Raw genomic sequence first — 13,099 nt, 5'->3', positions numbered from 1 at the left:
AGCTCAAGATGAAGTTTTTGTTCTGAATGCATCCTCCTTTTTGTTTTCTTGATAATTTTACAGTTTTTGATTTCGTCACCTATCCCTAACAAAGGCAACATTTTTACCTCTCCTGGCCAACAGATGTCAGAATTTCATGTTAACAAAGTGTGGAGCTGGATGAACACAGCAGGCCAAGCAGCATCTTAGGAGCACAAAAGCTGAAGTTTCGGGCCTAGACCGTGCTCGTAAGATGCTGCTTGGCCTGCTGTGTTCATCCAGCTCCACGCTTTGTTATCTCGGATTCTCCAGCATCTGCAGTTCCCATTATCTCTGATCAGAATTTCATGTTCCTTGTTGTCTGTCACTCCATTTGCTGTTAAATAGAAAGGCTTGTTTAGATATTTTGCTTCAAGACCTGAGGTTGAACATACTTAACTATTTAATTGGTTAAAGGGCTTGAAAATTTGAGGACTTAAATTGAATATTCAACATGCGGAATTACTCAATTTTGTTTCGTTGGATGAAAGCTTGCATTTATCCTGTTGTCCTCCAGTGAGCATGCATACAAATGTCAGTATGGTGCAATTGATGAATGGAATTAGTGTTTTTTTTTATTTGACACCAGAAAGCTCCTTTGTGCTTACGACATGAGTTGAACTAGGCTGTTTGGCCTATCAAGTCTGCTTTGGCATTCAGTAGGATCATTGTTGATCTGATAACCCTTAACTCCACTTGCCTGCCCTATCATAGTTACTTTTGATTTTCTTACTGGTTAAAATTCTATCTCAGCCTTGAATACACTTAAAAACGCAGTCCTCTGCAGTAAAGAATTCTACAGATTCACCATTATGTAAGGAGTGGGGGTGGGGGTGGGAGCGCAGCAGATGTTCCACCTATCTTAAATAGACAACCTCCTTTCTCTGAGCATAGGGTTGAATGTTGGCCAACAGTTGGGGATATGCACCAATAAGAAAGCAAAACTTGCATTGCATCACCCAAAGGGTTTCATAGCCAGTGCAGTTGCTGTTGCCATGTCGAAGACATAATCAATTTGTGCAGAATAAACTGCCTCCAACAACATGATGACTGTATAATCTCTTTAAATATCTCATTTTTAGTTGAGGGATAAATCTTAATCAGTCAATCTGGGAGAACTCTCTTCTTGTTCTAAATTGTGCCATGAGATTTCTTTGCTTCTACTTGATCAGGCAGATAGGACCTTAGTTTGATGTCTCTTCTGATAATGTTGTATTCCTGGAGTATAGCAATGATATGTCATCCTGGAAATTGCCTGCCTACTCCAAGTCAAGTACAATCTTCTGACTGAGAAGTGAGCATACTATCTATCAGCTAAGTCCCAGATGACACCCATTGGATCCCTCTGATGGTTTCTGTTCAGGAGGCTTCCAAATATTGAGGAACCTGAACAAAATGGACAAGTGGAACCAAAACCTGAAATTCTGAGGCCTGACTAGGTACATTTTGGTGTGCGCACCTCAGGTGAGGGTAAAGTGCATAGAATTAAAACAGCACAAAGTTGTTGTTCGGCCCATTGTGTCCCTGCTGACTTTTTGAAAAAACAGAATAGAATAGATTAGATTCCCTACAGTGTGGAAACAGGCCCTTTGGCCCAACAAGTACCTCCCCTTGAAGCATCCCACCCAGACCCATCCCCCTATAACCACACATCCCTGAACACTAGGGGCAATTTAGCATGGCCGATCCACCTAGCCTGCACATCTTTGGGCTGTGGGAGGAAACCAGGGTACCTGGAGGAAACCCATGCAGACACGGGGAGAATGTCTGAGAGGAATTTGCACAGTTGCCCAAGGCTGGAATCGAGCCCAGGACCCTGGTGCTGTGAGGCTGCAGTGCTAACCACTGAGCCACCATGCCGCTATAGAATAGGTCATTTAAAATTGAAATGAGGAGAAATGTTGTTACCCAAAGAGTAGTGAACCTGTGAACCCCTCTGTCTTCAGGCGATAGATATAGTTCTTAGGCCTGAAGGGAATCTAAGGGGATGGGCCAAAAGTCTTGAACCAAGGAATGGGGTCTATGTTAGCCCTTCTAGAACGTGGATTGTAGTTGAATACAATTTTGCTGATGTTGATGGCCACAGCGCCTCATGGCTGTCCAGAATTGAACTACTAGAGCTGTTTGAAGTCTGTCCTAATTAATATAGTGGTGGTGTATCTCAAAACAGTGGAAGGTATCTTCAGTGTGAAGATTTGCCTGTTTCCGCAAGGTCTCCTTCAATTCTTTTAGCTGATTATAACTTGCAATATGCTATTTTACCGTTTTTTAAATAATAACCTGTGCATAGCACCACAACATAACAAAATGTCCCAAGTTACTTCACAGCATTATAAAACAGAATATTGCACAAAGGTTTCACACCTGGTTCTTTCAGTAGTTCATTGTAAATGTCTTGTACTTTGTCCATAGCATAACTTTTCTGCTAGTTTGTAATCAAAGAGAAAGATTCCATTGCTTGAAATGCAAACCCTGTTCTGGAATGAAATTAAGAAGTTTTCAGTTTTAACTATGACAAATCAAAAGTAATCTATTTTCAAAAATACCTTTCAGCAGTGATGAAGTAATTAAAATGATATTTTTTCCCTGATGTTTATTATTATGTGTTTCACACTTCAAACATAACTTTGGTAGATAGACTTGAAATGTACAAAACTTAAATATTTCTACTTATTGAATTCTTCAAACTATTTAAATAACACTTAAATGATGTGTAGTGTTAGAACCAAAGTAGCTGGAAATCTCAGCTTGTTGAAGGGTTTCTGTGAACAGAAACAGATAACATTTCAGATTGTTGATCTTTTGCCTTGTCCTTGAAATATAAACCCTGCTTCTCCACAGGTATTTTCTGATCCAAAGGAGGGGAGCTTTCCTTTTTTTAATATTCTTATTTCAGATTACCAGCCTATTGTTGTGTTGTGGTACAGAAGTTATGCTGCTGTGTCCAAAGTTTTCAGGAATTACAATACAGCAGATGACTTGCAACTACTGAAGCTGCAATTTCTAGTTTTGAAATAAAAGTTTTTTTTTCCCCCCCTGAGTCCTCATTTACCGCATTCCTGAGGACCAGATTTATTTTATTTATTTCCTCCACTTGTGGCAGAGGATGAGGTTCATGTTGTCCGGTGCCATAGGTACTAACAGCCTTCATGCATGCTGGCATTTGCTGAGAGGGTAGATGGCGTATGTTGAAGCACTGCTCAATCACTTTTCTCTCTTGCCTAGCAGGATTGACAGACAGAAATTTAGAGTAGAAAGCCTTGTTTAATTCATTTCCCAACCTGTGCCATTTTTTGTTTCTAATAGGTGTCCTTGGCTAACAAAAGAAATCTCTCCTGCAATTCCAGTCTACAATGGACTCCTGTTTCTGTTTGTTTTGGCAAACTTCAGCATGGCAACATTTATGGATCCTGGAGTATTTCCACGAGGTTGGTGTGCAAAGATTATAAGACTACACTTTACAGTTTCTCTTCATTACGTAAGAGTGAAGAACTACTAATTACAGAACTTCATAAGTGCTGGCCGTATTAATTTACAAGAACCTTTACCAACCATTAGTCTGAGCTGTTTGTATAATACAACTTAATGGACTTGAAAGATTCTCCAGGTTTTCTCAAAATGAGTAGCAATGCTCTAAATGTGTTCCTAACAAAATTGCATGCTTAAGCATTTGACTTGCTCAATTCCCACATTGTTATGAAGTGTCATCACACTACTGTCCACATGATCTTGTTTGGCTTGCTCCTAATTTTCCCTTAGCAACAGTGTCACCTAACTGACAGAACCTCCTTTTTTCAATTTGACGGTGAGATAATTTTATATTTCAACTTCTTCTACCCTAATCTCCATGTCTATCATCCTCACTTGTGGTCTTTGCAATGTCTAAGCATAAATTTACCCAGCACCTTCATGGCTGGCTTCTAATCCTGCTTCATCCAGAGTTCCATCATCGCAATCCTATTCAAAGTTAATGCTTACTCAGCCTTCTGCACTGATCTCCAGGGATGGTTAAACCTTGAATGTATTGATTCTGTTCCTTCACTACTGTATCTCTGGAACTTGTTCTAGCGTTTCTGAGTGCCTGCAACTAGAGGCTAGATTTTACATGCCTCCTAGTTAACCTAGCAGAGCAGTAACTGTCCGCTGTTCCAGAGACTGCCCCACAGCAGCATAATGCCGAGAGCAGAATTACTTGCATTAAAATTAGTCCCTTACCCTAGCAAAAGTCCTGCCTTATAGTGCTGCTGGCCAGTAGTTTTGTACACTCTGCTGTGCCAGGTGGGTTGGTGATCTTTGGGACTATAGGCAGCGGGATTGCTAAGGAACCCGAATGAGTTTGGTTTCAGTGATTGGTGGGTGGAGAAAGAGGTTCTAGAGGCTGAGGTGGGCTAAATTTTGGGTATTAATTAATAGCATTACTGAAAAGAAATGCAGTATTTTTGCCCCTCAGTATCACTAGGCCTCCCCACTAGTAAACAGTCGCTAGAGTGTTAATCCAGCAGATGGTGGAATTTGAATTCAATAAAAGTATGGAGTTAAGAGACTGATGATGACCATGAAACCATTGCTGATTGTCAGAAAGAACTATCTGGTTCACTAATGGCTGTTAGGGAAGGAAACTGCCTTCCTTACCTGGTTTGGCCTACATGGGACGCCAGACCCACAGCAATGTTGTTGACTCTTAACTGTCCTCTGGGCAATTAGGAATGGCAGTAAATGCTGGCCCGACAGAGATGCCCTCATCTTGTGAATGAATTTTATTAAAATGGAGACAGTACAATTATAACTGATATCCTCTTATACAAGCACCTCCCTTGAGCTGGGCGAAGTTGATTTGCTTTGGCAGTTGGCTCTCAGGCATCCTAAGCACATGGTTGACCCACCAGATTGGTTTTGAATTATCATGGTGGTGCAATTGGCTGTGGCAAGGATGCTGATATCCTCCCAGCTGATTGGGAGAATCTGTCTCAAAGACTGTTGGTGGTACTTCTCAAGGGCCTTCAGGGCAAAGGAAGCATTTCAAAGACTCCATGAAGGCTTCCCTCAAGAAATACAACGTAGATGTCAAAGCACAGGAGACCCTCATTTAGAAAAAACTGACTTGGAGGAAACTCCTGTGTGGAGGGACATGATTCTTTGAAAACACTCCTCAGCAAGAGGAATAACAGAAAACGAACCAAAGAAGGGAGCGAACAATTAAGGCCAAGGATCATTTCCACCTCCCACAAAGACCTGCTGAATATGATTGAAGATGTGGCTGTGGATCAGGCTTGTCAGCCACATGAGTTCGCAGAACCCATGACCAGTCACGTAGAATTTCCTAGGAGGGCAATCATACTATTTAGTGAGTGACTGCTGATGGCATATTGATATAAAGCATTTGAAAATATCCTTTGATCAGTGTATGCTAAAGGCACCCAAACCTCTCAATCGACTATAAAAATAATTGTCTGGTCTTGTCAATGCAAGCAATCTGAATTAGAAACAAATTGCTGGAGAAACTTGGCACATCTGGCAGCACCTGTGAAAAGAGTGTTTAATGTTTTGAGGCAGCACTCTGAAGAAGAGTCATATTGACCTTTAAACACTACCACTGGTTCATGCTGCACAGATGTTACCAGATCTGAGTTTCTTCAACACTTTGATTTTACATCATTAACTGTTTTGTTTGAAAAATTGAATGGAAAGCAAAGCTTATTCATAGCGTTACTATCCCAGTAGTTTTTTTGTTTATTCAATACTAATTGCCTGTCCCTCATTGACTTGAGGACAGTTGAGAAGTATTCATATTCATATAAGCTTTTCCCCAGAGTGGGGGACCCAATTACTAGGGGTCATGAGTTCAAAGTGAGAGGAGGAAAGTTTAAGGGAGATATGCGTGGTAAGTTCTTTACACGGAGGGTGGTGGGTGCCTGGAATGCGTTGCCAGCGAAGGTGGTAGACGCAGACACGTTAGCGTCTTTTAAGATATATTTGGACAGGTACATGGATGGGCAGGGAGCAAATGGACACAGACCATTAGAAAATAGATGACAGGTTAGACAGAGGATCTTGATCAACGCAGGCTTGGAGGGCCGAAGGGCCTGTTCCTGTGCTGTAGGTTTCTTTGTTTCTTTATATTGCTGTATGCCTGGAGTCCTATGTACACGAGTATAGCAGATTTCCTTCCCTAAATGACATTAGCGAAGCAGGTGGGTTTTAAGATAAGTCAAATTTGTTCTGTTTCATTTAAAAAGTGCTGATTTAATTTGCTCGTTGCTCCAGATTTGAAATTTCTGTATTCAGCCTTTGACAGGTCAAATGATTACCATTATCAAAAAGTAGCCAGGTTTACGCAAATTGCTGCTTCCTGCCAATAAGCTGCCTCAGCTGTCTTGAAGCTGAATGCCAAACAACTTAAAAGAGACACTTTGCTAAACTGCTCATAGATTTCATTAAAAGCTGCTTTAGTTTGTAAACCAAGAACATGAAATGTCTCTTCAGTGTTGTTGGTGTATGAATAAAAAGCATGTGTTGACAAGAGACACACTTGGGAAATTTGTTCACTTTTTAAATAAAACTTATTTTACAGGGGTAGGAGATCACATCCCTCCTTACTGAGGAATCTAAAAAGACCTGGTATAAAGTTATAATTTATACATAAAACCTTACAGTAAGTTGTAAAAAGATAATGTCCAGCTAGAATAAGAGCCTGTATTAAGAATACAGTTACAAGTTCTGCACTGTATATACAAGACTATACTGCGAAGCTGTGAACACAGTGCAGTATTATTTACAGAACCAACTTTTCAAATACAAGGTCTTTCATAAAATCCCTACACTGTGGAAGCAGGCCATTCGGCCTATTTGACTCTACACTAACCTTCCGAGGAGCATCCCACCCAGACCCACACCCTTCCCTGTAAGCCTGCATTTGGTAAATTGTACTTCAGTAGCCTGCCAAGCAAATCTGATTGTATGATCCCAGGTCCACTTTGTCTATGGTGCAATTAATAGTTTGTCAATAATCCTAACATTCTATGCATAATGTTTGGATTGATTCCTCTTTTAGTAAAATAGTTTGCACATTTAAAAGGTGAGTTATCAACTATTCTGTCAGTGGTTTCATTTAATCTTGTGCTATTTCACTTTTGATTATGTGTGTTGAGGTAGAATTATTTGAACTTCATGGATTGTTTTGAAGGAATAAATAAGCAGAGCCTGTTTCCACTGGCGGAAGGATCAGTAACCAGAGGAACACACAGTTAAGGTAATTGCCAAAAGAACCGGAAGGCCCATAGAACTTTTAAAAACAAAACTACACAGTGAGATGTCTAACTGCCTGGAAGGATGGTGGCAGTAGATTCAGTTCCAGCTTTGTGAAAGGCATTTGATCAAATTTAAGAAAGAAAATCATATTAATACGAGTGAGTCAGATGGTTAATGATACATTTTATTTTGTAATATAGTTAAACAAGTGACCTTTTATATGTGTCACCCATTTGTGCAAATATCAAGAGTTTTTGAACTGTTCTCCTTTTTGTCTAAGATAACAAGGTATTGAGCTGGATGAACACAGCAGGCCAAGCAGCATCAGAGGAGCAGAAAGGCTCAAGTTTTGGGCCTAGACCCTCCTTCAGGCCTGAAATATCAGCCTTCCTGCTCCTCTGATGCTGGCCTGCTGTGTTCATCCACCGTAAACCTTGTTGTCTCAGATTCTCCAGCATCTGCAGTTCCTGCTATTTCTGAAGCAATCCTTCTGGTCTACTTCGCTTTAGGTTTACTTGCCGGCATTTTGTGTGACACTGCTTGAAATTGGTTCTATTTGGACTGTCTATTTTAATAAAGCTGCTCAGTCTTGACTGATGCACATGCCCAATGTGGTTTGAGTGAATGTGGAAAGAACTAAGATGAAGACAGTTGAAAATTATTTAGAACCAGACTCACGTGGAAGACTGAAACTAATTTGGCACTTTGACCAGGCTTAAGTAGGAAATGGTCATCTCTCAGCAACTAAAATTTTGTTGAAAGAGTTGTGAGCTGCAGAAGAAAGAAATGTGATCACATTGCCTGAGGTGAGCTTAAGCTGGGTGTTCAAGATAGAAATCAAAACTAAAAAATAGGACTTTCTAATTTCAGTCAGATCAGAGAAAACATGCAATCCCTTGTTTAAAAGAAATAAAATGGGAATTAGATGCAGTAGCAACAATTAGAGTCAACTGTTTGAGTCTGAAAGTTTTTTTGAAATAATTCATCACTTTAAAAATAAGAATTTTTCACTTTGGTTCACTATTCTAAGTGAATTATCATGCCGACGTGGCTCATCAATGCTAAGGGCTGAAAAAATATCTTGTTGAACTGAAGATTCAAGCCACATTTATATCAGCCCTCGTCTCTTTGGCACAGTTGAGTCGTCATTCCAAAATAAAAAACTAATTTCAAATTTCATCATGGTTTCTGTTTTTACAAAGTATCTTATTTCTTGTAGCTAATGAAGATGAGGATAAAGATGATGACTTTCGAGCTCCACTCTATAAGAATGTGGAAATCAAAGGAATCCAAGTACGGATGAAATGGTGTGCAACGTGTCATTTTTATCGGCCGCCACGATGCTCTCATTGTAGTGTGTGTGACAATTGTGTTGAGGTGAGAGATGCTGCTGTTAGAACCTGTTGCTGATGTGAAGACAAACTGGCGTTCTATTTTATTTACATTTTGCCACCTACTTCCTGAAGAAATTTCACATATGATGAATGCTGCAGTCTCTCTAATTACTTTCCCAAACAATGATTACTGTGTGTGAATCTTGATAATGAGCACCAATAATGTTATTTTGTCATTACAACGGAGCCCAAAATTGCCTGGATTGAAGGCCCACGTGCAGTTGCACTGATGATCTCCAAGTAGTGCTTAGAGCTGAAGCAATGTTTTGTGGATCCACACGCACACCCAGAGCCATCTATTACTAAAACTAACTGTCCTGTTCTACTACCAAGATAATAAAATGTGGGGCTGGATGAACACAGCAGGCCAAGCAGCATCTCAGGAGCACAAAAGCTGACGTTTCGGGCCTAGACCCTTCATCCCGAAACGTCAGCTTTTGTGCTCCTGAGATGCTGCTTGGCCTGCTGTGTTCATCCAGCCCCACATTTTATTATCTTGGAATCTCCAGCATCTGCAGTTCCCATTATCTCTGTTCTACTACCATCCTGGTTTTGATCAGCTCTTTCAGCACAGATTGGAATTAACCCTTGGGCTTTTCTAGTCTGTGCAGCTGACAAATTCAGAGCTTCACCTAATATTTTTCATTGTATCAAAGCTCATCTTAATATGTATATATGGTCTAGTGGAATACAAATAGAATAATTAAGACAAAGCTTGCAAATTGTGTCAGATGTGGACACCTCTCACAAACTGCATTTTGTTGAAATTGGGGAGAAGAACAGCAGTTAGAATAGGAATCATCTTGTTGAATATCCAATAACTCAGCTCATCTCGGTAGTTTTGTAGTGACTTTTGAGCAATCTGAGGAGTTCTTAAAGGTACTGCTTAACATCATGGTCAAATAAATTGTCAGACAATGCTTTTGTGAATGTATAACACTATAGGGGCACAGTCACCATTAGTTAAGTGGATACTGCACCTGTGCTGCTGAAGTGATTTGTGTTGCAATTCTGCTGTTGGTTCCTTTTAAATCTTGATTGCTTAAAAGATTTTTTTTTAAAATTGTCTTACATTTTTGTTTTCTTTCATTCTTTTACTTTAGGATTTTGACCATCATTGTCCATGGGTAAACAATTGTATCGGGCGAAGAAACTACCGCTACTTCTTCCTTTTCCTCCTCTCCCTTAGTACACACATGATTGGCGTTTTTAGTTTCGGACTAATTTATGTATTAAAACATATTGAAGAGCTTGCTGCTCCACACACTGCCATCACGTATCCTTTTGCTGCATTGCTATATGGTCGTTTTATTGAGAAGCTGTTGAAACGCCTGTTTTAAATTTGAGAACACAGTGTATTCTCCACTCATCAAGTGGGTAGGTGAACACCAGTTGTATTTGTATAGTGTCTTTAACATAGTAAAACATCCAAAGTTGCATTAGACAAACTGTGACCCCAACCAGAAAGAAGATATCTGGACAGGTGATGAAAAGCTCGGTCCAAGTAGAGCGTCATAAAAGATGTCTTAAACATTTTAGTTCTTCTTGGGAGGTCAGTTAGCACAGTTGGCTGGATGGTTGGTTAGCAATGCAGCATGATGCCAACAGTGTGATTCAATTCCCGCATTGGCTAAGGTGACCATGGAGGACTTTCTTTCTCAACCTTTGTCTTCACCTGAAGTGTGATGACTCTCTGCTTAAACCACCACCAAATGTCTCACTCTAATGAGAGAACAGCCCCCTGGTCCAGTGGGACTTTGGTGACTTTTGTTTACATTTTAGGTATTTTTTGAATTAGTAAAAGATTTTCAGATTTGCTTGATATTACTGACAGCTACAGACCAAGTTTTCATGCTTGACTAAAAATATTGCAAAGTTTAATATTAAACCAATTTGAAAACGTTCTAAAGGAAATTTCTGAAATAACCTTTCGTGAAATTCAATTGACTGTAGACTGTTTCTCATGGTGTTCAGCCATGATCCTACTGAATGGCATAACAGGCTGATGGAGCTGAACTGCCTGCCCCTGTTCCTACTACTTATGGTCTTAGATCTTTTTTTGAAATTAACAAAATATTAATCAGCATTTTCTGGTGAACTACCCTAGTTTGTTTTGATTCAAAATAAAAAGTTTACAAAATACAAATTCTAGCACAATTTTTGAGTAGTGATTTTATCTTGGAGCAATTTGGCAAAGAATGGCCCTTTTGAAGGATGTATTATTTTGTATGGAGCATAGCAATGATTTGAGTTTAAAGGAGCTTATTCTTGCCATTTCTCCTTACTGCATGTACACTGTTCACCCTCCTGACCAGAATTCCATTTCGCCTTAGGGTGCACATGTAAATTATTGACCATCTTTAACTTGTTACAGCATCGCAATGAATCAGAATGTTCAGTAGCCTTGGAGTTATTCTTAACTTGGGGTCCCCTGTCCATCAGTCAGATCTATTGGAACTTGGACCTGGCTTCTACAGTGTGCATACATGCAAGATGTGTAAAATGGGTTTAAAAAAATCTACTGAGCTGTTCATTATAGATAAAGAATTGAATGAACTGAGCTTAGAGGTAATGAAGTATTGAGTGTGAAAAAAGAAAGGCATACAACCAAGTATTATTTTACCTAAATAGTAAGAGTCATTGTATTCCACAGTAATTCTTTGTGTAAAGTGCTTTGATTCATTGAAATGACATGACAAAATATTCTATAATTGGATTTAATACACTAGGTTATGATGTAAGCAGATTTCATCTATATAATTACCACAGATGAAAGTGAGAATAAAAATGAATAGGAGTGAGATATTTGTCAATAAAATGCAAAAGATCGCATTTTACGTGCACATGTGCTCACTCCCATCATGTTGAAAGATATTTTGCCCTAGAATAGAAAAAAAAGACAATCTTACATTTCGTGAACAAGTTCCATGACTTAATACTTCCCGAAGTGCTTTACCGTCTGAGGTATTTTTGAATTGTGGGCCCAGCTGTAATACAGAAAATCTGGCAGGTGATTTGATTGAGCAATTCTCCGCACCCCCATAATACACAGCTGCTGTGATTTTTGGAATGTTGCATGAAGAGCAATTTTTGGCTAGGACACCAGGGATGGCTACAGTGCAGAAAGGCCATTCTGTCCATAGAGTCTGCACTGACCCTCTGAAGAGCAACCCCCACCACAACCACCCTCCCCCACCCTGCTTCTCATAACTCTGCATTCATCATGGCTAATCCACCTAGCCTGGACGTTATGGAGTAATTTAACATAGCCACTCCACCTAACCTGCATGTCTTTGAGAGGAAACTGGAAAACCCAGCAGAAACCTGCGCAGACACTGGGAGAATGTGCAAACTCTGCACAAGCAGTCACCCAAGGTTGGAATCAAACCTGGATCCCTGGTGCTGTGAGGCAGCAGTGCTGACTACTGAGCCACCGTGCTGCCTGCTCTTTTTTTCTTCCCTCCTCTCTTCTCTTCAGAATGGTAATAGATGAATGGAAATTGAGCACACAACTGAGCCATAGCTCACACGTCCAAAGGAAGGTAGGGTTTCCTGTTTTGGTTACCGAGTGTGCATCCATTACCTTTCTATGACATTATCTTTTGTGTTTGTACTTTCCATTAACTTCATCAAAATGCCAAATGTGGGTTGCGCGGTGATGTTTCCATTCAAATGTTCACTTGCCTTCCATTTACAAATTATTTTTGTTTGGCTGCTTAAAAATTCATGTAGAAATTATGCAATACTTAATTTGCTGTAAAGTGCTTTGGGATATCCAGAAGTTACGGAAGTTGCTGTATAAATGCACATCTTTCCGATTTTTGTGCATGACTTTGAAGTTCTCTCATTACCACAATATGTCATACAACCGATTTCTTCACCTTCAGCTGACGTCTGGTGCCAATTACCATGTATCACTTTGTCAGTGTTTCTAATTTCTATCGATGTTTGTCCTGTTGTTGCATCTTGATGTTATGTTAGAATTCTATCTCGCCACGAACAACCCTCCAGGAGCAAATCTCCTGAAAACATTCATAACATTTTACATGTGAACAATATGGAACAGTTAGCTGTCAATAATGAGGTGGAGAGAGGTATGGAGGTATTGGAACTTATGTGCCAAGTCAGTGGACTGGCATCAAACAAAATGAAGATGGTGGTGAACTGTTCTGTTAATTTCATGAAAGTCATGGGATTTTGGTGCTAAACCTCAACAATGTTCAGGTTGCACTTGATCCGTGAGCACTGTTCAATATCATTCAGGCTAAGGCACAGACAACTTTCAATCCTGGAAGCTTGAAGATATGCTGTAGTGTTGACTTCGAGAAAAGGTGACCAAAGGCACCAGAAGTATAAGAGGTACTAAATGGCTATATCGTATATGCTTTGCCCAAAAGCACTTCCTTGGCTTGTTGTCAGATGATGTATCCTGAGCTATT

The 13,099-nt window shown here is 39.9% G+C and overlaps 1 protein-coding gene across 1 annotated transcript in view; it reads left to right on the top strand.

Moving 5' to 3' along the window:
• The window catches only part of zdhhc8b (zinc finger DHHC-type palmitoyltransferase 8b), a 190,766-nt gene that overhangs the window by 152,566 nt on the left and 25,101 nt on the right, over positions 1-13,099 (top strand). The window contains exons 2-4 of the mRNA XM_048556660.2: positions 3,325-3,446; positions 8,486-8,643; positions 9,764-9,936. Coding sequence (XP_048412617.1) covers positions 3,325-3,446; positions 8,486-8,643; positions 9,764-9,936 — 453 coding nt within the window. The remainder of the gene's footprint in view (positions 1-3,324; positions 3,447-8,485; positions 8,644-9,763; positions 9,937-13,099) is intronic.

This window comes from Stegostoma tigrinum, chromosome 26 (genome assembly GCF_030684315.1).
Source record: "Stegostoma tigrinum isolate sSteTig4 chromosome 26, sSteTig4.hap1, whole genome shotgun sequence".
NCBI classification, from domain to species: Eukaryota; Metazoa; Chordata; class Chondrichthyes; order Orectolobiformes; family Stegostomatidae; genus Stegostoma; species Stegostoma tigrinum.
Note: the sequence above shows the minus strand (reverse complement) of the source record. Positions and strands in the feature narration are given on the sequence as shown.